Source organism: Embiotoca jacksoni, unplaced genomic scaffold, assembly GCF_022577435.1.
Source record: "Embiotoca jacksoni isolate LCO1_2020_lvr unplaced genomic scaffold, fEmbJac1.0.p SCAF_22, whole genome shotgun sequence".
Classification (NCBI taxonomy): Eukaryota; Metazoa; Chordata; class Actinopteri; family Embiotocidae; genus Embiotoca; species Embiotoca jacksoni.
In genome coordinates this window covers 9,499,229-9,526,170 of record NW_027185363.1, presented here as the reverse complement: position 1 = coordinate 9,526,170, position 26,942 = coordinate 9,499,229, and the positions used below count along the sequence as shown (strand labels likewise).

At 43.9% G+C, this 26,942-nt stretch overlaps 1 protein-coding gene across 21 annotated transcripts in view; it reads left to right on the top strand.

The window, feature by feature from the left end:
* Positions 1–26,942, top strand: part of LOC138203162 (receptor-type tyrosine-protein phosphatase F) — a 166,540-nt gene that overhangs the window by 136,817 nt on the left and 2,781 nt on the right. For 14 of the 21 annotated variants that reach the window (XM_069157845.1, XM_069157844.1, XM_069157840.1 and 11 more), the window contains 12 exons: positions 3,177–3,289; positions 6,226–6,258; positions 7,676–7,773; positions 11,154–11,277; positions 11,844–12,019; positions 17,266–17,385; positions 18,171–18,325; positions 18,967–19,252; positions 20,435–20,613; positions 23,846–23,972; positions 25,415–25,540; positions 26,755–26,909. In XM_069157845.1, the coding sequence (XP_069013946.1) occupies positions 3,177–3,289; positions 6,226–6,258; positions 7,676–7,773; positions 11,154–11,277; positions 11,844–12,019; positions 17,266–17,385; positions 18,171–18,325; positions 18,967–19,252; positions 20,435–20,613; positions 23,846–23,972; positions 25,415–25,540; positions 26,755–26,909 (1,692 nt within the window). The remainder of the gene's footprint in view (positions 1–3,176; positions 3,290–6,225; positions 6,259–7,675; positions 7,774–11,153; positions 11,278–11,843; positions 12,020–17,265; positions 17,386–18,170; positions 18,326–18,966; positions 19,253–20,434; positions 20,614–23,845; positions 23,973–25,414; positions 25,541–26,754; positions 26,910–26,942) is intronic. The other 7 variants (XM_069157853.1, XM_069157856.1, XM_069157846.1 and 4 more) reach the window with 1 other exon arrangement.

The window sequence follows — 26,942 nt, the reverse complement described above, 5'->3', positions numbered from 1 at the left end:
TTATGTCACCTCTGGTCCTTGGGTGGTGCGTGTTTCTCTTTATTTTATGTACAAAATGATGAATTAATCAATCATACAAACATTAGAAAGAAAGAAAGAAAGAAAGAAAGAAAAAAAAAAGAAATGGCATTAATAAGTAACAAAATAATGAGGATTTGTTTTTTTCAATTAATTTAAAAACAGTTGCATTTTTTTTCCCTCTTGATTAACTTACTAATTGATTCATCTACTAATTGTTTCAGCTCTATAAAGCAATTATTAGTAGATAAAAGCAGCCTTTATTTAAACTCGTTAGTATGACACTATAATTTGTATGTTAGCAGAGTGGAAAGTAATTATAACAGTAAAGCGGTTTGGACATTATAAAGACACCATTTTGAGAAGGAATCGATTACCTACGAGGCATTATTTACCTCACTTGACTTCCTCATGATAAAGTCCCACCTCCTATGTTTTCCCGATGGCTCGTTACAACTTCTCCATTACTCATCATACCTGTTCTCCAACCTGCCATCCACAGCCTTGCGGGCTGCTGTGTGTCTGCCATCTCTAGCAGACTCAGGAAGTTGACTGGTTAATAATAGGCCTCAAGACGGCTCACTGCAGAGTTGCACCTCGTCTGTCTGGAAGCCCTTTCTCCGTGTAGACAAGGATTGACAAGAGGGACTGTGGGGAGGTGGCTGCGTGCCCTTTTCACTGCGTACTGGCAGTAAATGTGCAAAGGAATAATCGTACCATTGGCTGAGGTTGTTATTGCTACCTGCAGAGTCGCCAAGACCAACACCAGCCGCGAACAATGACCAAGTTATTCTCAAAACTCTCCAGTGATTCTTAAGATAACTTTTTTTTATCCTGCGCTTTCAACATTTGGCTTAAATCTTTGGCTTTCTGGAAATACAGAAAATTTGAGTAAAAAAAACCAAAACACATTAACCTCCCTCCCTCCTCCTTCTTTTTTGCCCCATGTGAATGCAGCAAACAGGAGAGGTGGGTACTGTCACTGTTACATTGATCACGACTTCATCTCCCACTACCCAAGTCCTCTTCATTTGTGATGTGAAAGTGGTGGTAGTCATCAACTCTTTAGGGTTGCAGAGTTAGCTGTCTCTCAGCTGCAATTGGCATTACACAGACAGAAAATGTCGACTCAAATAGGATTAAACATCTTTAAAGTGCCGTGTCTTATTTGGTCAGTTTTACAAAACTCTGAAGACATGAGAAGCAGCAGACTCTGCAGCCCTTAAACACTGAGGTCAAAGGAACTCCCGGGTCACGTCCATTCACCAGTGCATGTTCCACATCTCGTGCCAGTGTTCCTCCTCAGATCGTCCTGTCCGCCATGGTTTGTCTCCGTGCTGTGTTTCATTATCCAGCTGGTGTCAGCGCACCCCCTTCAAGATTGGCCCCTATCTGAATATGCCAAGGCATCACCTGCTGCTGAATGGGCCATTGTGAAGTAAATTCCAGACAGAGAGACTGCTGAAAAAAGAAATGCCCCCATCCTTTAAGCTGACATTTTCCACCGAGACTCATTCCTCCACTTTTAGCCTTTTTTTTTTTTCTTCTTCTTCTTTCCCTGCTTCCTCGTGGCAGGAGTCTCAACAAAGGACCCTGTTCTACCCTCATTAAGCACACCCTGTACTGCACACACACTCTCACACTCAAACACTGAGTGTACATTCTCACACGTCTTAACCCTCACTTTGAGCCTGAGATGAATAGCCCCATAGAAATCGCTGCCATGTTTATTTTAGGCCAGCACTGAAGTGTCATGTAGATTGGCATCTGATTGGGTCAGAGGAATAGATGAGGTGTGCCGAGAACAGATCACAGATGCCGAACCACCCGCCCGCCTCCCTCCCTCAGGACGACCCAACCCCCAGCAGTGATCTCTGGGAAAACCGGATACGGTCTGGCTCAGCTCTCGGCTGGAGAGGAAGAGATGCTTGTCATAGATTGGCCGTCATGCAGCTAGCATTAGCTTAAGTCCCTGCAGCGTAAGATAACAGGTGGCGGCGAGGCCCGGGGCCCCAGCGGCTGAGACAAACCGGGTTAAGGCTGCGTTTTGTGTATTCTCACCACGCTGGTCTTCAACAGAAGGGCCTTTTCCTTCCCAAAACCCACGCTCGCCACTTGCAAATGGAGTGCAATGAGATGTGAAATTTCCACAGGGCGCCCTGATGCTTCCTTCCGCCCATTTCCATTTGCTGTCAGAAGGCTTGTGAGTCTGCAGCTGTATCTGAGCAGAGTGTGTGTGTGTGTGTGTGTGTGTGTGTGTGTGGTTGTAGTTGTAGTTGTAAAAGTGAGAGACATTGGAAAGCGTACATCTGTGTGCCTGTTTGTGCGTCAACAGATGCTGGCTGTCTGAATACAGGCAGGCTGCGCTTTCTTTTCCTCTCCCCGCCTGATGGACGAATCAACGGTCGACTGAGCTGAGCCAGTCCGAGCCGTGCCGCTCCGTCCTGTGCTATGCTAGACTCGGCTAGGCCTGGCCTGGCAGCACAGGTGCTGCAGAACTGGTCTAATTACCCAGTGTTGTGCCACCCAGCTGATGAGCTAATTACAGCATCCGCTTGTTTTCCTCTCAATCTGGAAAGCCAGTAAACACAATGTGTTGTTAGCACACACACACACACACACACACACACACACACACACACACACACACACACACACACACACACACACAGAGAGAGAGCAGCGAAAACACACATTTAAATCTTTGCTGCACACAAACACATGTTCATGTACACATTCCCACACAGCAGCTGTCACCTATCCAGCAGCAAACAAACCCAACCTAGGCCACTCCAGGAAAATTATGGTGTTTCTTCAAAGACATTAAACTCCAGTTTTTCAAACTAATGGGGGTAATGCCCCGGTACGTACCGTCTCGTGTATTGCTGGTCCTCAGAACTAGTTTTGAGAACCATTAACTATGCCATTAACCTCATCAAGTGTGCAACAGTCGGAAGTCTGTGCATTTCCTTCAGTTTTTTTTTTTTTTTTTCGAACCCTATAAAGAAATCATTGGTTTATTTTTTGTTTTGTTTTTTTAAATCATCCTGTAATTTCTACTTTCAGTTAGCTTGAGGAATTGATGTCTAAGTTCGAAGCATGTAGGTGCTCTAAGCGAGATGCGGTCAATGCCTTACTGTACGTTTCTGCCACCTCAGGAAGCGGGCGTCACCCTTACCCAAAGACGAGCACTCAGGCGGGGTGAAAGACTCCCTGCTGGCCAACTCCTCCGACCCCGTGGAGATGAGAAGACTCAACTACCAGACCCCAGGTACATAAACAGCAGCCTCACGCTCGTCCATTTAACGACATAAAGTTTAAGTATATTTTGCGCTGCTTTCTCTCAGCCACTGCCCTTGAGAAATTAACTTATGATGGATGGTAGAGAAGACACGGGCATTCATACCATGAAGACAGTAAGCTCACAGAGTGGGTGTGAGGATTAAAATACTGCGTAATAAAGTATTCAGAGCTTTCCCTGGTGAAAGTTACGACTTGGATGCCGACGCGAACCCAATTTACAAGTGGGAAACTCACAATCACAATAACTGTGAAGTGACATGAACATGGCAGCAGCCTCCTCTCGCTGTCATGGACTCGTTTTTACAGGTAATCTGAGGAACGTGTGTGTGCTCGGTTCTTATATTGTGTGGATTTTAATCAGGCCGTAGCTGGGAAAGAGTACAGATCCTATCAGTGCTTCTTCCATAACAACAAGAAAAGAAAAAAAAGTATATTCTGCCCGTGTGACTGGGGATTTAAAGAAGCTTCATTCCAAAATGAAAATCCTCCTGAAATTCATCAGTCAGTTATTCAAAAACACAGATTCTATCTTCACTGCTGAAAGAAAATATGTGAAAGTGACTCATAACTTTAATAGTGTTCCCTAATATCTTTTATTTTCAAGCTCAATGATAGATATTACATTTTGGAATGAGTTTTTTTTATTTATTTTTATCAACCAAACTCTAAAGAGCCTCCCCAGAAGCAATCTACTTTTGCATTGAATGCCTGCCTCACTTGTTCTTTTGATGGAGTGCTTGTTTACTAGTGCTTTGTAGCAGGTGTTGCTGTATGAAACTCTCATGTCCTGCTTATTTTCATATTAATCTTCAGGCTGTAAATCTTAGCAGTTCTCCAAAAAAGAAAAATGGTCACAATAAGAACAAAAAAAAGATTATGTTTGCCATCATACTCAGCTGACTGTATCAGTGTAGTGAAGCAGAGTGACTTCAGATTCAGTCCTCACACCGGTGAAGAGGAGGGTTGGTTAGTTGGTTGGTTGGTTGCTTGCTTGGTTGTATAAGGGTGCCCTCTTCCTTTTTTCCTCGTGATCTTCTTCCTCCTCCCCTGGTCAGCGCTCCTCCTCCCTCCATGAGCTCTTTTCATCCCCCCCTCCCTCCCTCCCTCCCTCCCCCAGCTGGTAATGAGTCCTGCTGCCTCTGATGTCAAGGTGAGCCAGGCGGAGGGAACAATGCAGCTGAGAGAAAATGTCAACCCCCGGCGCACGTGCGCCTGTTTCTGTGTGTTTTTCTTTCTTGTGTGTGTGTGTGTGTGTGTGTGTGTGTGTGTGTGTGTGTGTGTGTGTCGGTACGTGTGTATCCCGTCTCATGGGTTATTAAAGATCCTATTCACCATATATATACGCGCACACGCGCGTGCACATACACACACACACACACACATACACACACACACACACACACACACACACAGGACACACACACACACACACACACACACACACACACACACACACACAACACATTCACATACACATGCACAAACACATACACATACACACACAGCCCCTTTGAACCCCTGCAGAGGAATTAAGCAGCGCTGCCATCCTCCCACTCCACCTCTTTCGTCTTTTGTCTTCCATTTCCCCCTACAGGGTAATGTCTTTCTTTTTCTCTCTGTCTCCAACCTCTCTCTTTCTTACTCTCTCTCTCTCTCTCTCTCTGTACTTCAACATTTATCTCCTTCTTTTCCCTCCCTTTCCACCTCACGGCTTTGCTTCAAGAGGGGTGATGATCAAAAATCACCAAGGCTGCGTGTTGCTAGTGAAATCATATGAGACTCCAAACCTCAGTTGAGTGAATATTGAACAGCCTCGTTCGTCTGTCCTCTCGCTCTTTCTCTCTTTGATTCGCCCCCAGCAGGTGAACATTCCTGCTCTGATTCTGATTGTTGTCGAGTGGTCCTACATAGCAGCTCACATCTCCAGCATGTTGGTTTGCTCAACAGACCTCGGCTGTACCTCGTGGCACTCCAGTGGCAGGCGTGTGGTTCTATGAATAACTGACCTGGTTTGTCCTTCGCAGACCTGGTTCAGATAGTATTTGCAAATACTTAATTTGGATCACTTGTGTTTGACTTTAAGGGAAATTTTAATTTCATACAATGTGGATTGTAGTTTTTGGCAGCCATTTTATTAGTAATAACAACATTGTACTCGCCAAGTTAATAACTGATATCTGGGAATGTGGTCATATTGCTAAAAAGAAGTTAAATGGCGCAAAACACAGACAGTCATTCAAGGTTTAAGCCAATGTCCAGGTTAAGCATACTCATTTGAAAGAGAAAACAAAATGGCAAAAAGTTTAATTATTACCTTAATGGTCCATTGTAAACATTCATCATAGTGTACAGGCTGACTTCCTGTTTCAACTTGACCAACAGTCAAGTGGTTAGTTTACTTATGCATGCAAACAGTTCATATAAGGGGACATTACCAAATTTTCATCTTCAGATCAATTTGGTTCAGATAATCTGGCAGAAACATCGACTTGTTTACAACCTGTCTGATTGGGTGACCACTTGCATTTCATGTTCCCAGATCTCAATATTTACCTTGAGGTAACATCATCATATTCAGTGACCAATAACAACAATCAAGTTGTCATAAAATAAAAAAATGTGCTTCAAGACAAGATGAAACAAGTAGTGCCCTTGACTCTGTGGTGCAGCACACTGAGTTTACACACGCCGTCACAGAAGAGTCCTTTGAAGTCACTTTAGTGTTTAACAATCTAAACTGCACACGACTTGAATTGCCCTCAGACGAACATCACCTGCTGCTGCATACTCCAACCGGCTCTAAAGGTTACTTGCAGATACTGTTTGGCCCTGAGTCTGCTCCTGAGCCACCTCCATTGATTCAGTGTTCTTCTTCCTCCCTCCTTCAATCTCCTCTCTCCGCAGGTCCCAGCTCTCATCGCTGCCCCAACACTCCAAGTTAGTCTGCTTTCTCACCTACTGTGTGTTTCCCACACATTCAGCCTCTCTCCCTCTCTCCCTCGCACCTGAACCCATTCCCCTGTTCCAACCCCGACAGACATCACAAGCCTACACAGGCCTGTAGCCTCTGGCGTTCCTATGGCAGCAATGACCTCTTTTTGGCTGCCAACTTCCCACAACACTGTTGTGATGCAAAAGCAGAGGACGAGATGGTTTCATGGGTAGTTGAGCAGTGCGGACAGCTACACTTGCTGTGCGTTAGCCTTGTTATCTATGGCTTCACTCTCCATTTAACCAACAACATGGCTGTAAAAAAAACGACCTGGCTGAACATGCACAAACACACACACACACACACACACACACGCTGACGGTAATGAGTTCATAGGTCCCTCTGTGTGGTAGTATTAAATTTGTGTAATTGGTCAGGTCTCATTTTGTACAGTGGCCATAGTTACCAGTTGTTAGCCATTAGCATTACAGCAATAATAAGCTTGCAGCGGTCTCTCATTTGAAAGCATGACCTATGCCCGAACAGATGTGCTCAGTTAATATGTGTACCTTTTTTAAGCGTCCGAGCTATGCGTCTTCCAGGCTCGGTGTAAGGTTAATGATGCTCCGCGTACGACTTTAAAGCATCTTCATGCATGGTATACAGTTAACTTTTAACACATAAGGCAAGTTCCCAGCAATCCGTTTAAGTACACAGGCTTGCCAAGTTCAGAGGCACAGGGGGAATTTGTGTCGGTAGATTAGCAATAAATCATCCAATAACCCAGCGATGAGAAATCTAGAGAGCAGCAGGGGGGTTGCTTGAAATTAATCCAGCTCAAGCGCTCCAGGCTGGGCCGAAAGATAGTCTATTGTAGGGAAAGGGATTTTCAAAGAAATGAGTTTTGGCCGGTGACCAGACAGTTTCTTTCCTTGGTAGGGAAGTGACAGTGTGACTGATTTGTAAAGACTTGTGGGCTCCTTCTCCGGTCCCACCTCTACCCGCCGATGGAGCTTCGGGGAGTCAGAGAGATGTCTGCTTCCTTCAAGGAGCATGCTCACCAAGTCACTCATGTGCATCTCTGTGCCAGCCCCACCTCTGTCCTCCACACTTAGCATGACGATGTCACCAAATGTCACCAAATGTCACCAGCCTGTTTCAACGTGCGCTCTCTCTCTCTCTCTCTCTCTCTCTCTCTCTCTCTCTCTCTCTCTTTCTCTCTCTCTTTCTCTCTCTCTCTCTCTCTCTCGTCATGCATTGTTGAACAAAGTGCACTCTCCTCACCGTTACACAGCCACCTCATGGTCCCCACTGGCAGCCTCACTCACCCTGTGGTCCAACCAGTGTTTGTGTACGTCGGCGTGCATGTTTCATGTAGCCAACAGCCAGGTCTCACTCTTTTCCCCTCTTCCTCTCTCCCAGGAATGAGGGAGCACCCACCCATTCCTGTCGTGGACCTGGCGGATCACATAGAGCGACTTAAGGCCAACGACGGCCTCCGATTCTCCCAGGAGTATGAGGTAAGAGTGATGTCCTAATGCTGCGTCAGTGATTCCTGCTCTTTCAAGCATGTAAATGTGTTTCTTTGTTATCGTGTCTGCAAGGAAGTTTCTCTCTTTGATCCCATATGCATGGATTCTAATGGATTACGGCAGACTGCTTTCACGGACATTCTTCAGTCATTTTTACAACTCTATTATGAATCCCACCAGGAAACTCCACACTTACATTAAATGCTGCAAGATGCTTTTTTCCACAAAACTAGCAGGTGGTGAGTTGCTTAAGCAATCTGTGCGCGTCTTGATGTTTCCCCGAAGAATGTTATTTTGCAGGCGGTCTCTCCAGTGCAACTCGGTGAGGGATTATCTCTTGTCAGTGTTCTTCCTCACAAAAAAAAAGGGAGCAAATTTGCATTTAAAGTGGCCATATAGTTGTTTTGGGGACTAAGCAAGGCCAGAAAAACAAGACCTGCCTTTTATTTATTTGGTCGGATTGTTTGACCTGTTTTGTCTAATCAGCTCTCCTCTATTGATGGATGCAACAAGCCAGTTGAAATGATAGTGGATCGTTGCTTTTACATTGATCTCGAAGGCTATGATCTTGCCTTTGTCTCTTGTATATGACGACAATCAATTTTTTTTTACACCCCCGAAAGAAGCCTTCGATTTATTTTGCTGACCTCATAACATTTTCCCGAGTAACACCACAAACTTTAGCCAACATTTTGTTGTAACTCCTCTATTATCTTCCTTGTCCAGATATTACAGTGAAAATAGCATCTATTTGATGGTTTTATACATGTATTCCAACATTTACCCTCTGTCTGGCAAGCACGAAGTAAAAATAAACATTTAGAGCTAAAAAAAAAACACTTTCAAATATGATGTTTGTGTATTTAGTTTTAGAATAAGCTTGTATTCTTTCAGATATAATGCAGGATTGTCTCTCAATAAGAGTGCTCCCAGATAACACTAATGCAGTATAGTAGAGCAGCCATGTATTGAATCCTTTCTTCGGTAAAAGTTAGTATTACGTTTAGATGAAAATGACTTTATGGTCATTTTGGAGCCTGTAGTTTGTGGTGCCGTTGAATTGTGTTGCATTATACTGAGAGGTGTTTCAAATATTTTGTCCCACCATTAATATGAATGAGGGTAGACTGAAACATACAGGAATACAGTCTTGTCTGTAAAAAGGAGCAATTTTAATGTTTGACAAAATGTACACAAGTTCAACATATTATAACGTACAGTATATGATTCCAAAGGATCCATTCCATTTCTAGATATGTGTGACATTAATGAATAACTGGGGACATAATTAGGCCTTGGTAAAAATCTGCACTCAATTAAGAGCTTCCTTGTGACGCCCAGTGCTTCTCCAGCCCATCGGTCTCCCGGCCTGTTGAGTTAGTGTAAACGAATCAAGCCAGAGAAGTGGCTTGTGCGACTGCAGGCAACCAGCCCGGCCCTGCTCCCTTCCTGCACCAGTCATTCTCAGCCAGGGAAGACCCCCCTCCATCGCCTGGCAGATGGGCATTCTTCTCTGTGCCAGCCGAGGCGCTGTGGCAGAGCTCGAAGCGCTTTGTCACAGTCACGTTCGCCGGCTGCTCCCGTCGCGCCTTACCCCAAGGCGCAAAAATTTGTAGAGGCTTCACCACTTCCTCCCTCCCTGATGTTTTAGGCTGCATGACACTTCCTTTTCCACCAACGCCAGTCCGCATCACACTGAGCAATGAGCACGCTGGGTAATGAGCAGAATTTGTCGATCAGGCGTGCTATAGCGCCCCGACAGTCTTTTTTATATCACACTGCAGTCGACATAGCACTATTATACATTCATTGGAAAATATTTCCAATGTGTCGTTGAGAACACCCAGGGCATTTGCTTCTCACCTCTCTCTACCTTCTTCACCTAACTTGTTTGGTAGTTGTCATCAACATAGTGTGCCCGCTGTGTTCACTGAGCTCTCAAATGGATCTGACATGTTTTGACTGCAAATGAAATCTTTCTTTTCACACTGGTGGGCATGGGCAGAGCAATTGGCAGTGCTGAGCTCATCAGCAGCAATAGGCCTATGCCTCCATGGCTCTAACTGGTGAGCAATTTGGAGTTGTGGTGGAAGATGTTTTTTGCAAATGAGCGCTCCCCATTTTCATATCTTGTTCAGAACGAAACGACATGCGCGTCAGTGTCGCTCTACTCCATCGGACAGCACAGTGAGAGCTAGAAAGTGATTGTATGTAGGAAAGAAGTTGAATATCAATTTGCTGTATGTTTGATTTATAAATTAGCTGACTCATCTACAGTTTGGTGCCACACAACAACTTTTAGAACTGCTATTTTGCTGCATTTTTATCATTTTATAGCCCAGGACATTTTATCCATGGCCTTATAATTCTTCCTGTTAATAATGTTAAATTTGAGTTTTAAAGTTTTGACCTGAAATAATAAATCCATGCTACAGCGACATCAAGTAAGTGAAGGATTGTGAAGGTGTCGCTCTAACTCCTGCTGGATTTGCGAGGTAAAAGGCCCAAGGAATTACTGGACATGGTTCCGGTGTGAGCTGACGGGGATCGATACGGAATAACAAGAAACTCTGTGACATTATCTTGCGAGGGATAGGAGGCCATCACATATCTAACCAGATCAATATGTATGCAGTCTGCTGTCGTCTTGGCCCGAGAGACAAATGACGTAAGGAGGAAAGGAGGTTAGAAACAAAGAGAGGCTGAGATGGAAAATGGTGAAACAACAGACAGGTAAAAGGCAGCAGAAACAGACGATGAGACAAGAAAGAAAGAGGAAAAAACGAGATGAATCATGATTACTGCAAGAAATCATTACGGTAACTTCTCAGAATAAGACAATGTAATTGGTAAATCAAAAAAGGAGAGGGAGTGTTTGTGGCCTTCATGCTTCAGCGAAAACAAACCTTCTCATCATGTAGGGTGTAGAAATTTAACTGTTGGCTCGTTCTATGGATGATGGCCTAATTTGGGTTGATTTAAACCACTAAAACAAGTGCGTTTGGATTTCTACTTCATTAGCATTTAACACATCAAATCTCATACAACTAACTAACCTTTTAATCTACCAACAGTCCATGCAGTGAAACCACCAGTACAGGGTTCTGTTGACTTTGTAACCTCGGTCCTTTGAGACTACCTCAGAGACCTGATGTGAACATATGTTCCATTTAAAGCCTTTTGTTGACCATGCTGCTGAATGAGTGACAACAGGGTAATTTCCTATGCCTTTACCTGTGTAATACTCAAGAGCCTCTTTCTGTGCTTCTTCTTGCTTTCCTCTGTTCTGTGTCTCTCCTTATATAATCATTTCCTCTCCGTCTTTCTGTCGTTTGCTTTCTCTTTTTCCTCTCTCCTGCCTGTCACAGTCCATTGATCCGGGCCAGCAGTTTACCTGGGAAAACTCCAACATGGAAGTCAACAAGCCAAAGAACCGCTACGCAAACGTCATCGCCTACGACCACTCCAGAGTGGTGCTCACCTCTGTTGACGGTAAGCTCTCTTGTAACCATTTAACCCCTCAGATAGTCATTGACTGAGTCTGCCATTGATTGAGGCCTCTTTCAGATTTACCAAGGACATTTTGTGCACCTGCAGCTGCTGCTTTAAGAAACTGACACTTTTATCCACCAAGGCAGAGCGCTTCAATAAAAAGTGGTAAAATATAACATTTAAATGAGGAAGTTACGTGTATCGTGCATCATAGGTGACTGAGGCGGATTGTTTGCACACGACGATGAAAATGATTCTGATTAACCCTCGTGTTGTCCTTGGATTAAAATGACCCGCAGCTGTGTTCAACCAAGTTCTATTTTATTTTCATATTTTTTGGGATCATTGGTGACAAGGAGGCTGTGAGGGTTTCTTTAAAGAATGATGACCAATGATCCCTAAAAATATAAAAAAAAATATAGAAATAAAATAGAACTTGGTTGAACACAGCTGCGGGTCATTTTGACCCAAGGACAACACAAGGGTTACAATGATTTTAATCTGACTTCTGCGTCTGAGCAATATTATGAGCGCAAATAACTCTTCACTACTTCTCTTTATTACAGCTGTTCCTGGCAGCGACTACATTAATGCCAACTACATCGACGGCTACAGGAAGCAGAATGCCTACATCGCCACTCAGGGCCCTCTGCCGGAGACTCTGAGCGACTTCTGGAGGATGGTGTGGGAGCAGAGGTCCAACACCATCGTCATGATGACCAGGCTGGAGGAGAAGTCACGGGTAAGGAGTGTTATTTACTGTAAAACACTGAAAAACAAGGCAATCCATCACACGGCTAATTCCTGCATAATGCATCATGAATGCATTGATTTATTGACATGTGCATACTCAAATCATTATTCACAGTACATATGATTTATTAATAATAAACATCAAACTCGATTACAGTGAATCATTAACTATGAATAATACAAAAATAAATGGAAAATAAGGATTACTTTAACATTATTTGTTTAACACTTTTCACACAAGAAATACAGCTCAAACTGCTTTCCAGAAAGAAAATGGCATGCAGTGTTTCACATAAAAACAGATATTAAAGAATATTAAAAAAAATCTAGAAAAAGAAAAATGCGTAAGAACAGATCAAATGCATAAAATTCAACACAACACAAAACATGAATATTAAAGAATAGAGTAATATGCATTTTAAAGGCGCCGTAGTGCAAAGTGAAAGAGAGCTTCAAGAGTAGCTACTTAAAGGCTAAACTAAAGAGACATGTTTTAAGCTTTGTTTTCAAAGTATTTACTGAGCCGAAAAATGGAAATATCTATTTTTTTTATTTTCATGTTTTGAAGTGTTAAAATTATGGCAGAATTGAAGGTTTGGATCGATGTCACTTTTTTTGTGTGATACCACACCCTTCACCACGACTGAGTAACCAAACAAACAAACCAACCAACCAGTAGCTGCTATGAGTGCGGGGAGGTGCGATACTCGGAGAAAAAACAAATGACTGTTTTGTGAAACTTTAAACCATTGAAGTTGACAATTCAACAACCTCCCCGACAGCTGGCTTTCAGAGAGGTGAGAGGTGTCCTGAAATGGAGTTTCCTGTCATATACATGTACAATATATATTTATGTAGCTCGACACTGAGGAAATTTACACCCAACAAAGCCCGAAGGCATATAGACACCCGGTCCTACTTTAAAGCAGGATTTGTCAGCCTGATCAAAGTCACAAGGACTTCAAAGGATATTGTGGTTGTCTCTGGACAGTATCGCTTCATGTTGCTTCTCTTCCTCCTGCTCTTCAGCAATCTCTAAAAACTTCTGCCTGAATTCTGTCTAAATCTGTTTGCCAAGTAATACTGCACAACACCTTTTTACCATTTTTCACAATTTCCCCCCTGTTGTTTTTGTTTGCCACTTGTGATGGAGTTACCGTGGCAACTTTGCATATGATAACAAACCCGCCATTGAAAGTAAGAGAATTTTTTTTAGACAAATTATGCACAAGTACATTGCAGTTATATTAGGATTTTGGTAACAATCCAAACTCTCTTTCATCATTTAGAAACTGCTCAGAGAGTTCAATACATATTTATTTTTGTCACACCAAACCGAGGTTTCATAAACACAGAGTCTCATTTGTGTTTGCGCTTTCTGAATTTGGCCCGCAAAGCATTATAATGAAAGAAGTTAGAGTTTAAAAGGGTTGTCACCCAACAACATTTGTGTGCTCCTAAAATACATCCGAGCGAATATATAGCCCAAAAAAGGGGCACATGGGCAACTTGAGATTCAAAAATTGAAATGGGTTTATTTAATTAACCGTCACAAAATCACGCTCATGAATTCCTTGGAGAAAGAAAATCAGCGTGAAGCCCTGCCAGTATGTGGTGCTTTATTAGTGTGAGCATACTGGGCCCTAATGAAAGAGAGTCCCCTGACTGAGAAGTGGAGGTAACAGGAAATGTAAATGAAAGAGTTCATTTTGAAAAACCCGAGAGACATTGATGTTTTCTAGGGAGAGGATCATTACCTGAAGCTCAGTTCATCTATACTAAGTCTGTGAGGAAGTAATTGTTTACTCACCATCATTCAAATATCATCTGTTTTAATTTTGAGGCATTGGTGCAATCAATCACTTCGGTAAACCGTGAGCACGCTGTCTTCTTGGAAGAGAGCTAGTTTTATTGTTCCTCGGCGAAGATCTTCTGCGGGGATGTTTGATAAGATGATTTTCATTACACATTGACTTGATGGCGAGTACGTACATACATTCATAAATACTTTTCTGTATATTTATCGTGTCGAGTGGCAATTTCAAAACTCTGTGACAGAGGCTTTCCTGCTTTGATACCAGAGTCGCAGCTGCACATACATTCTGAGGAATAAAAAAAAATTTTAAAAAAAATTGAAAAACTTAAACACAGCAACATAAGGAACTTAAAGAGAAATGAAACGGGCTCTCAGCCAATCCCTACCTCCTACACACGTTTTAAAATCAGCTGGCTTGCCAACACTGGAAAGAGACACAAAGAAGCAAACCAGCCTTCCACAAGCTGCAGATGGAAAGAGTTTTTTTTCTACACCTATATGAGACTGTGTTCCAATATCCATACCAGCATAATATTCAGTATGTCGAGCATGCCATAGGTAGCAGGATGTCATACTACATCCGTCGTATTTTGCAGTATGCCGGCCTAAGTGCTACTCCGCCCGCAAAAGGAAGAAGGAGGAGAAGAAGAAGAAGCATTAAAACGAAGCATGCTCGTTCCAAATCACAATCTTTTTCTTTTTACTTCAAATGTCGCGCTACGGATCGGGACGGATACGTCCAAGAGGGTCAAAGTTCAAGATGCATTTTTATGATGAAGTAATATGTTCCAATTGTACACAGTCTATATTTTGAAAAGGTTAGCTGCGGTCCGTACTAAAAGTAAAAAGAAATAGTTTTGCGATTAGGAAGGCAGTGTACATCAAAATCTTTGGTGTGACATCACAAGCTTTAGGGCAGCAGTTTTATTTCCAAACCAGGAGATGAGTAACACCAGTCGTAACTCTCAGAAACAGTTTTATCTGCATTGCTGACTTTAATGCTATTCATTGATTTCTCCATGCAGTGTAAAGTGTTTTTACTGTAATATTATACAATATGTATGTTACTGTAATCTTTAAACGGTGGTGCATATAAATCACAGTTACATCCTTCACTATACAGAAGAGTGAATGTTGTGTTAAATGACAGTTGGTGGGAATGTGACATAATCAACTTTCCAATGCAGTAGGAGACTGCTAACAGTCAATTCAGCTGAGTAAATTGGCATTAGAAACAATTGTATTCAATAAGTGGAACCATCCTGAACAATCAGACCGCTAACTGCATCAAACAAATAGTGTTTTCAGCTCGATGATGGATAGAAATGTATTAATATGGTGGCAGAAGATCACAAAATGCTGCCTGGACTGCAACACATATGCTATTGCGCCACATTCAGGGCTTACTATTATTTTGTCCACTCCCTTTACATAAATACACAGCCAGCCTTTATTTGTCTGTTTCTCTTTCGCAAACGCACCCAGAGACATATGGTGAGTGAGTCAACCTCCCACCACCCAGCTAGACTGACGATGTCTAATGCCAAACAGAGCAGGAGCTTGACAAATATGATGAGTTCCAGCAGCAGGCAAATTTCCACTTCCGCTTGCACGATTCTTCCCAGCGAGTAAAACCCTAAAAGTTCAGGGCTTGACATGAGACCAGAGGTACATTATTACTCACTCGTGTGTGTGTGTGTGTGTGTGTGTGTGTGTGTGTGTGTGTGTGTGTGTGTCTAGATAAGAGGTAAAAGGCCAGGTGACAACGTGTGAGAAGCAAGGTTCAAAGCAGAAGCAGATGATAGTGAAACCTGCAGCCTCTGTGTGTGTGTGTGTGTGTGTGTGTGTGTGTGTGTGTGTGTGTGTGTGTGTGTGTGTGTGTGTGTGTGTGTGTGTGTGTGTGTGTCGCTGTCTGTGTGTGTCTTTGCGAGGGACAATATGCCACCCAACTTCAGACAGCACAGAGATATTCAATACAGTGGTGACTGCTAATCCATACGTTTGTACTGCAGGCAGTTCGGCATCAGTCAATTGAGTTTCTCCAGCAAGGTCTGCCTGTGCCTCTGAAAGGGAGCTGTCACCAGCAGAGGTGAAATGTGAGGGGGTGAATTTTAGCGTGTTTTGTTTGTCAATTTGTACCAGCTATTAGAGACAGCCAAAGTGCTTCCAAATGTCAGCACTCTGCTGCAGTATCAATATGATTAGCTTACTCGTGCCACATCTCTTCCACTTATGTTCTCCAAATCAATAGCAGCAGGTTCCAATCCAAGCAGTTCTGACATTAAAATAGTTTCCTTCAGTTTCTTCATGGAAAATTTTAGTTTGTGGAGTGTCTGCTCCTCCCTGAAATGAGCGATTTTTACAAGTGTTTAGTTTCTTCAGGCAGGCTCGGCAGAGTGCCTTAAACTGACTGAACATTTGTTGGGCTTCTTGTTAAAGACACTCAGTCAGCAGACTGAGCCTGAAGTGTTTCACAACAAGATTTTTAGTCTTTAGAAAAACATTGACTGAGAATCAACGGAGCCCAAAGGTGAGACAAGATCAGCTGGTTATGCATTGCCTCTGGAAACTCAGACCTTGTGAGCAGCTATTAAATAGTGTTATAAAAAATCAAATGAAGCCTGCTTGTGCAATGACATGGCCTATTTTTGACTCCAAATTCTTGTAAATGTAGAAGCTATCTGACTTGAGTAGACCCCTTGTTATTGCTATTTTAAAACTGCGTTTTATTAATCTGATGAAAAAAAGGGTTCTTGATGATATCTGAGTTAAGAAGATGACTGTCAACAAGTGTTCAATCTAATGCCAGGTGCATCTCACCGACACACAAGGAGCAAAGTAAAAAGGATGGCAAAGGCCAGTCTGTCATTTTCAGAGATACAAAGTGAAGCACCGCCGCTGTGTTTGGACAATCTTTAGTCTCATCCACAGCGAAGGTTATACTGCGCACACATGGAAGCAGGTGGCCGGACCTGCTGTCCCTTCGCGTCAGGCCAGAACAGGCTTTTTAGACACAGCTCCCTCCACCACGCAATGCTCAATCATGACAAATGCGCCAAAAGCACGCATGACAAAGAGGTTGCAAACCACCCGACAATTAGCTAATTGAAAATGATCACGGGCTTGTAACAGACAAAGTGGGCTTTTTAAATGCCCTTTTTGAAGCCTGCTTCAAATGCAGACACACATGAATGCACATGCAAAAAGGCTGATTCATTTTTAGCAGATACAGGAGCTGACTCTGAGTCTTCAGATTTTAATTGGACAGTGTACAAAGCCTTTGATCTGACCTCTTTAATGTTCCCTCCTTGTTAATCAGTGTGATCCTACAAGCCTCTCAGTAGCCTTGTGGTGGATGTTAGCAGCGGTTCGCTCCTGACAGCCTGCCCTCTCCCTCTCTCTCTCTTTTGCCCTGCCAGGTGAAGTGTGACCAGTACTGGCCGTCACGAGGAACAGAGACCTACGGGATGATCCAGGTCACCATGTTGGACACTGTGGAGTTGGCCACTTACAGCGTCCGTACTTTTGCCCTTTACAAGGTAGAGTTCTGCCGGATTTTTTTTTTAATTATTTGTGGCGCACCATATTCTGAGGCACACTGATGAAAGACATGTTCCCAGCAGGTGATTGCAATTCATGTGCCGGGGTCACATTTTCAAATTTAATTTCAGATTTTTTTTTTGATGCCAGATAAAGGCTCTTATCACTGGAATCATTATTTCACTGACGTAATTGTTTTTTAACTTCCAAGACTTATCTCTTGTTCTCTAAGAGGCAGCGAAAGATTTCATTTTTTTCACTTTGATTCAATATACTTCATTGCAATGATGGTGTGTCTGATGGTTTGTCCTTTATTTCTCCTCTTGCATTACTTTCTTTATAATTTCTGACATTATTATAATTTCTAATTAAATGCAAGTGTCTAGCCGGATCGATTACTTGAGTTGCTGAAAATGCCAAGAAACTGTTTCAGAGAACTCATCACAGTTCACTTCCAAAAATACGCATGTTATTTCCACCTACACTTGCAGAATGATCACAGCCTTTAAAGCTGTGCACATTTTACACTGCTGTCAAAGTTATGAGTTTACTTGTGACAGCTACATTTTTGACAATTAAATAAATATTTTACTGTAGATTTCAACTCTCTTTAATCACAACCCCATGACCCTTTCTTGTTTAAAAACAATTGCCCCAGCATGAGAAGTTTTTCTTTGAAATGCAGCCAATTGCAAATCAGCATGTCTGTCGGTTAAGAACATGGTCGCTCTAAGCTCCAGCCGACACCTTTTCTACTTTACTGACTCGACTGATTCTCCTGCAGAACGGCTCCAGTGAGAAGAGAGAGGTGAGGCAGTTCCAGTTCATGGCGTGGCCCGACCACGGGGTCCCTGAATATCCCACCCCCATCCTGGCCTTCCTTCGGCGGGTAAAGGCCTGCAATCCTTCAGACGCGGGACCCATGGTGGTCCACTGCAGGTGGGTACATGAGGGAACAGGCTGCGCATGCTGGAAAAGTCCCCTATTTCCTCTTCATTCAACCAGTTCTACATAATGTAGCAGGAACTGCTCAGTGCAGATTTTATGATTTCAGTTTGTTTCCGTCAGTATCCTGACAGGTGAGAAAAACGTATTAATGAGGCATTATAGAAAATACATACTGAAGTAACATTTAAGCATAATAAATGGTAAAGCTTATGAGAATAGGCGTAAGAAAAGGGACGTTTTACATTATAAAGGTCATCGTTTCTAACAGAGACGCTGAAATCTTGTTGATGGTGCCACCACCTTTTTTTTTTTTTTTTGTCCCTGTTGACTTGCCTCACTGATGTGTTACTGTGTCGCATATGTTAGAGGCAGCCGAGACCAGAACGTCTCTCAGGATGCCTCGACAAGCACAATCTGTGGCCACACTTTCTTTATGGTGCAGCTTTAGTGCTGTCAGGTGCTAATTAGCCAACCTGGAAGGCATACTGTTCAGTTTTCAGCTGTGAAGTATAGAGCGGGAGAACGTAAGAGGACTGTGGACTTCGCCTTTGAAGACCTCTTTTGAAACACATCACGGCGATTGAAAAGATGTAACTCGGTTATTAACTTTTCTCCGGCACTCTCTCCGTTAGCGCGGGCGTGGGCAGGACCGGCTGCTTCATCGTGATCGACGCCATGCTGGAGCGCATGAAGCACGAGAAGTCTGTGGACATCTACGGCCACGTGACGTGCATGCGCGCCCAGAGGAACTACATGGTCCAGACCGAGGACCAGTACATCTTCATCCACGAGGCCCTGCTGGAGGCCGCCACCTGCGGCAACACCGAGGTGCCGGCGCGCAACCTGTACGCCCACATCCAGAAACTCACGCAGCCCCCGCCCGGCGAGACCGTCACCGCGATGGAGCTGGAGTTCAAGGTGAGGGAAGCACACGTAACCAGACAGATACAGATGCATTGTGGGATGGAAAATGTAGCTTCTGATATTTTTCCCTTTCCGTCCTGCTGACGTTGATTTTAACAAAAGACCTTCAAGAATACATTTTTCTGATTTGTAGCGTGCTTTATAGTTCACAGGGGTGATACTGTAACAGGAAGTTGTTGTTTTTTTCATTGTAACTAAGCAGTCTGTCTGTGTTTCTTAAATCACTGTGATTTGCAGTTTCCCCCCCCCCCCCCGCCCCCCCCAAAAAAAACAGTCCGCTCTGACTATTTTATTGTTGAACATTGTTAAAAGTGCAGCAGAGTCCGTCCAGAGTGTCTCATGTCAGTGTCAGAAATAATTATTTCAGCCAATGCACCGAAATTTCTCCGTGACATTGTTGCTGAGACATCACAGCAGCCTGCGCAGCAGCATCACTACGTACAGACGCACACATGTTTCAGGGACAAATGGACCAGAACAAACACACATAAACACACAAACTCCTCAACACACCCACACGTGGACTATTACAAAATGACTGACACTCGCACATACACACAGCTGTTGTTCAAGGTCGCAGTCACACGCGCGCACACACACACACACACACACACACACACACACACACACACACACACACCTTCTGTCAATAGCCATCGACTGTGATGTTATTACACTTTCCTCCCAGCATGGCTCTGCCATTAGCCCTCTTATGACCATGATCCATTCTGTTTGAAGTGATAATAGCATCTACACTCCTGCCAACAACGGAGAATGAAAGAGTAAGAGAATGATTGCGGCGTACGTGGGGGCCGCAGCCTCCATGCCCACACAGTCTGGCCAGGACACACACACAAATTCTCCTGGAGTACCGTGACTGTCCATACACACTCCTGTGCTGTCCATCTGTGCTCCGTCCACTGCCAGCACAGAGCCTGTCACGCTTACAGTCCTCCAAGCAAGCTCTGGGAGTCCACTCCTCCTTGTTTGTACCTATCAGATGTTATCTAAAAGATCCAGTCTTCTCTCATCCGAATTTTTCTTTATCGTGACAGCAAACCCAAAGTCTGAATGAGGACTTGTCAGGGAAATGTTTCAGCCTTCCTCGCTTGTTTACTTTCAAGGTCAGTCCATTTCTTTGTCACCCATCTCCCTGTCTGCTTTCTTATTAAACAGAGACTGGCCAACTCCAAAGCCCACACGTCACGCTTCATCAGCGCCAACTTGCCCTGCAACAAGTTCAAGAACCGCCTGGTCAACATCATGCCTTTCGAGTCCACACGTGTCTGCCTGCAGCCCATCCGTGGCGTCGAGGGCTCCGACTACATCAACGCCAGCTGCATCGACGGCTACAGGTCAGCAAAGCACTTCATCGCCGATTTAGGGACTGTGAAGTTGAAGAGCTGACGCTGTATGTCATTATTCTGTTTTTGTCTTTTCAACAAACACTGAAAACCATGAATATATTAGTTTAACTACAGTGAAACCAGGACATTTAATGCTTAACTGGTTCTTTCAATGGATTCATTGACATTGAAATACAGAAGAACACCAGTTCTAGTCATTTATGGTGTGTTTATATCCATTTTGTGGTTACAGTTAAGGACTTTAAGCTCTTTTTATACATTGAGCCAGACTGAAGGCAAAAACTGAAGATGGATGCCGTTCAGGCCATGGCAGAGCATCACCGGGGAAGATTCCTGGAGTCTGCTGATGTTAATGAGTCAGAGACTTCAGGCAGACATTGATTGAGCACAACTTGCAACTATATATTAAATACATTAACTTTAATTTGTTTTATGTTAACCTTTCCAATTACACTCTATCTCCAGAGGTGGAAGTCTTTCAATCCCATATGGTTCATATAATATAGAGGTAAACATCCTTAAATCTAATTTGAGGATCTGCTTTTTAACATCCCATTCATTGATTTATTCTGGAGTACAGAGCCAGCTGAAGCTCCTTCCTGATTCTTTTCCTGACTGCACTGAATCTTAATAGTTGTTTTCTGGCGTCAGAAATTGATTGGAAATTCCAGGTATGAAAAAATGCTGCAGGTGTTCAGAGTGGACTGGATAAAAATGTATGGAAGGGGGATTGAAAATGAGACCGCAGTGGGCGGTATCCGGTTGTAAGAATTACTCCGGGCTCTTGTCAACGGGGCTTTCATTCGCTGAGCCACTGCTGCTTTTTTTATCGGAGCTCCTTGCATGTCCTCGTGTGCTCTGCGAGCCCAAATTGCTTCCTAGAGGGAGGAAGATGAAAAAGCCTCTCTGTTTTATATCTGTATAAGTATGGGCAGTGACAGAGGGAGCGGACTCTTCTGCAGTTTTTAAGTGAAGGGATGGGTTTACCGAGTGTGAAATGCCGTTTAGTCCGTGCGGGGCTGTGACACAGATAACACCTTCATTCTCACCTCCTCCCCCCCCGCCTCCCTCCCCCCGTCTTTCTCCGGTCCCGTTGTTAATGAGAACGTGCTCCGCAGAGGCCGACCCGCCGCCGTCGCTATGTAAATACCGTAATTGCTGCAAGAGAGTGTTGTAATGAAGTGTGTTTTCCAAAAAAAAAACAACCCTCCCTGCCTCTCTCTCTGCCATTTATTCCTCTCTCCTCCATATTTTCTCTTTTTCTTTCTTTCTTTTTTTTTTTTTTTTACCCTTCTCTATCTCCGTCTCTCCCTGTTCCCCTCCTTAATCTGTCTCCTTTGCACTTCTCTCTCTCTCCTCCCACCCTCCTCCTCCTCCTCCTCCTCTCCTCCACTCGCCATCTTAATTTTCCATCCAAACATCATGGCAGAGACAGGCATCCGGGTGGGGACCTGTTGTGTGCACCAGCGGCACTGTGTAATTAAGCCGCTTTTAAAACGCGGGCATAAATAAAAACTAAACATTGGCCTCCAGTGCCCTTCACCCCAGCGCCTTCAAGAAAAGCCAATAATATGCTAAGCTAATGAGGGGCGAACCATTGATTCCAGCTACGCTATCAGGGGCGCGAGCCCTGGATATGCTCCGATGCAGGCCGGCGTTTTAGCATTGTAATGAGGTTGAAATGAAACACTATGTCCTCGAGCACTGCAGTCATGTGGGATGATGCAGAGAGTGCTTTGTGCCGTTTGGCAGCGCGCTCATTGGGACACTGTGCGCAGGGAAGTCGGTATTGTGTGATACGGTTTGAATTGTTTTTGTTTTGGCTAGAGGCCATTTTATGGGCACGTTAGAGGGGGTCCTCCCTATCAATTTGAAATGTAGCATCCATCCCCTACTTAGCTTTCCGCTCCTTCACTTCCCTTCCCTCCCTGCGCTCTCAAATTTCCTTCTCCTGTATTTCCTTCTCCTGCTTTCTCCCTCTCTCCTCGTGTCTCCTTCTCCTCTCCTCTCTCTTCACTTCCCTCCTCCCGTCTCATCCTCAGAGTCCTACATCGCGCGCTGATGACCAGCTGGAGAGAGCAGTGCTCACTCTTTTCATCTCCTCTCTACATCCTTCTCCGTACTTTGCGCATCTCTGCTCCGTAGTTTGCCTTTTTTTTTTTTTTTGCCTTCCCCGTTTTCATCTTTTTAATTTGATTCTTCACTCTGTTGCCTCCCCCCTCCGCGTATGTCATCTCCACTTCTCTCCACCATTCCGTTGTTTCTGTATTTGTGCGAGCGAGGCCCTGAGCCTATTCTAATCTCCCGGTTCCACATTAGTGCCTCGCCTGCAGCACCTTCATTAGTTGTTCAGCCGCGGCTCCGTGTGCGTGTGTGTGTGTGTGTGTGTGTGTGTGTGTGTGTGTGTGTGTGTGTGACCGAGCGTGTGCAATGCGAGCGAGCAGCGGCGTGTTTGAATATACATGCGAAACTGCTGCGCGAGTAAAAGCCGACACCTGGATGCAAGTTCACATGTGCAGCAAACATGTGAATGTGTGTCCGCGGGCATGTGCGTTACTCAGCTCTCTGCCTCTCTGCTGTTGATCGGCGTGCTGCTGCCACCTGCTGTTTGACAACGGAACCGCCCCGACTGGACCAAAGTCACGTAGGACACCAGCACACAGCTCTGGCAGCTCAGTGGATGAGCTCATCTTTAGAGGAAGGAGGCAGAAGGAGAGGATCTAGGCTGGAATAGCTCGAGGATGAAGATATTTGCCATGGATTATTTACCATGTACATTAAACCTGCACCAATTTGTCTCGCTGGCATTGTCACATTTTCAATATATACAAAGAATACAAAGACAACAGAGTCTCAAATACGCTGAATGCGTTTGAACAGCAGGGCTTTATGGGTTTTGTTTGTCTTTACTGCAAATCACGTTACTGCGCGTTTCTTTATAAAAAACAAAATATGTGCCCCAAATGTGCAAATCTTCCTTTTGCCTTTCAATTTCATTTGAATACTTTGTGTCTGAATGTGTTTGAAGGCTTTTATATAACATACGCTTTGGAGTAACAGTGTTTGCTTGTCAGTCAACTACAACAACAACAACAACAACAGCAACGCTCCTTTCAATCCTTTTCTGGTTGTTGTTTTGTGATGTGCCAGTTATAAAAGTGCCACGTGGTTAATGATTATTAAACGTAATGCTTAATCTCTTCCTCCTCTGTGTGAACAGACAGCAGAAAGCCTACCTGGCCACACAGGGGCCCCTGGCCGAGACCACTGAGGACTTCTGGAGGATGCTGTGGGAGCACAACTCCACCATCGTTGTCATGCTCACCAAGCTACGAGAGATGGGACGGGTACGTCACCAACACACTCGCAACGACCCGTCTGGTCTTTGGGACATTTCAGGGCAGAAGAACGACCTTCGTACGCCGGGTCGGTTGCGCTGAAGCTTCTGCGCCACTTTGCTTGAATATGAATTCATTCCACACCTGAACAATAACCACAGCAAAAAGTGAACTTCCTTATCACCATGACTGGAATGCACCCGGGTTACGACTGGCGCGCTACCGTGCCACATTTGTCAATAAGCGGTTGCATACCGAAGCGTGCTGATAATCCCCAAACAGCATGAGGGCATTGCAGTTTATGAAAAATAAGATCAGCTGTGGTAACAAGGGAGCTAAAAAAAAATTATATTTTTTGTTTTGTTTTGTTTTTTAGTCACGCTCCAAATGTTTTAACAACCCCCCCCTCCCCCCCCGTCCCCCCGTCCCCCGTCCCTTTGATGGTAACGTTTAGATTTTAGTTCCAAGATATCAAACCGAGGTGAGAGGCACCACAACAAAGTCAGGGAGTAAATCTTTGATATGATAGTTCGACATTTTGGGAAATACACAGACAGATAGCTTAGCATAAAGACTGACAACAAGGGGAAACAGTTAGCCTAGCTTAGCATAATAACTGGAAACAAAGTCTGACAGGCAGCGAAGGAGGAAAGGAGAGTTGCAATGTTCAGGCGAGCATCTCCGTTCGTTGCATTTGTTCAATACTGTGAACGGTATTATAACTATCAAGTTTAAAACACCGGTACGCCCCTGCAACCCTATTCTCCAGTCATACCCCTCTCTCTCTCTGCTTCCACCCCACAGAGAGCTGTTAGGAGACCGATTCTTTACAAGCCAGGCTGCTTGTTTCCTCTCCCTGTGTAATGTCTTAACATCACACTAAAATAACCAGCTTTTGGCTGCAGCTTGATGTGATATCGATCCTTTCATCTAACTTTCAGCAAGATATCAAAGAAAAGCGTCTCCTAAAACTTCCAAGTACGCCGATAAGTAAAAAAAAAAAAAAAAATCAGTACACTCATCTTCGTGCCATTTTGATTAAATCCATAATATCTTAGTCTGAGCGGTTTAATGCAGGTGATTCTGACAGCACTCAGCTGCATTTCACTGCTTTTATCACCCTCTCAGCCGTAATCACAGCTGATGAATAAAAGCTCTTGTGCACATCATCGCCGTAGTTAAGCACACAAACAAATTATGTAAATATTTTGCCACCTAAGATGAATCAGACAATATTTCAAAACCATAGATTAGTCTGTCGGGATTTTCTTTAGTAAGCAGAGACCTTCTCGTCACTCAAAATGACTAATAATTTACGGTAAATATATCATGCACTCGTACGCCAGGCAGTCATTATGTAAAAGTCATTCTTTTTTGTTTTCCCCCCTCTGAATGTGTTTGGAAAACGATTCTTCAACTTTAAGTGCTGAAAAAAAATGTTTCTCTTGCAGGAGAAGTGCCATCAGTACTGGCCAGCAGAGCGTTCAGCCAGGTACCAGTACTTTGTGGTGGATCCAATGGCCGAGTACAACATGCCTCAGTACATCCTCAGAGAGTTCAAAGTCACAGATGCCAGGGTACGTCGGGTTCACTCTGTGTGAAAGTCTGCCGGTTTGCCCTTGTGTGTGTGTGTGTGTGTGTGTGTGTGTGTGTGTGTGTGTGTGTGTGTGTGTGCGTGTGCGAGGAGTGATTGGCATTTTACACAAATATAACCATCCAACCCAAATCCAACTTAATTTTAGGTATTTGATACAAATACCAAGAGTCGCGGGTTAAGAATTATCCCGTCTTGATTTCAAGGTACAGATGATCAGAACGCGTCCCGTGTTATTTTTCCTGACAGGCTGACATCAAGTGAATGCGTCAACAAACATGTTTACCTGGATTTTAGAAACAGTATGCCAGCTCCATGGAGTGTGAGTGTGAGTGTGAGAGTGTGTGTGAGCATGTGTGTGTGTGTGTGTGTGTGTGTGTGTGAGTGTCTTTAGATCACTGTGAAAATACATGAAAAGCATAGCCTTCAATCCCCGAGGGCCAGTACTGGAACTCCCTGTGATGCAGTAGTTTCAATGTGCTATAAATATACTTTACTGTCATCTGAAGGCTCACGGCACAGCGGCACTCTAATCCCACATCCACTCTTTCTTTTTTTATATATATCTATATATGTGTGTGTGTGTGCGTGCGTATCTATCGCTCTCTATACATGTGTGTAGTTATTTGCAGTTTGCGGGCCTGAATGTTTGTCTAAACGTATGTTCTTTGCTCTGTGAACGATGTTTGATGGTGGCGTTTGTGCGCACGGCGCTCATGCAGAAGGCAAGTGAAACCGCTCTCGTCGGGGTCACCTTGTATGAATAAAGGTTGAATAAATGGCTGAGTGATGTGTTTAGATCTCTAAGTATGCACACCAAAACATTTATTTCGCACATGCTGACACCACAGAACCGTCTGCGTGACTCCATGTTGAGTATTTGTCAGTCCTGGTTACACGAGCGCTGCAGCCCCGCTGCTTTTTCTCTTATCCAGGTCGTCTTCTGTATTCATATCGCATCCCAGGTATAAATTAGATGATTAGATGTCTGCAGTGACAACCAGCAGGGTTATTGGTACTCGTAGCGCTCAACCTGAGACCCTCTGCTGTGGCGGGGTTTTTTTGTATTTTTTTCTAAATTCAGAGCACAGAGAGATTTGTGGAAGCACAAACTGCACCGTACAGCAAGAGGTGTTATCTGGTCGTAGACTGGGCTTCTTAAATGGACTTCAACTCCTTTATTTGCTGCCCCTCTAGGATGGACAGTCCAGAACAATCCGCCAGTTCCAGTTCACTGACTGGCCCGAGCAAGGAGTGCCAAAAACCGGAGAGGGCTTCATTGATTTCATCGGACAAGTGCACAAAACCAAGGAACAGTTTGGACAGGACGGACCAATCACTGTACACTGCAGGTAAAAGAGGAACATCAGCATAGATTTTACTTT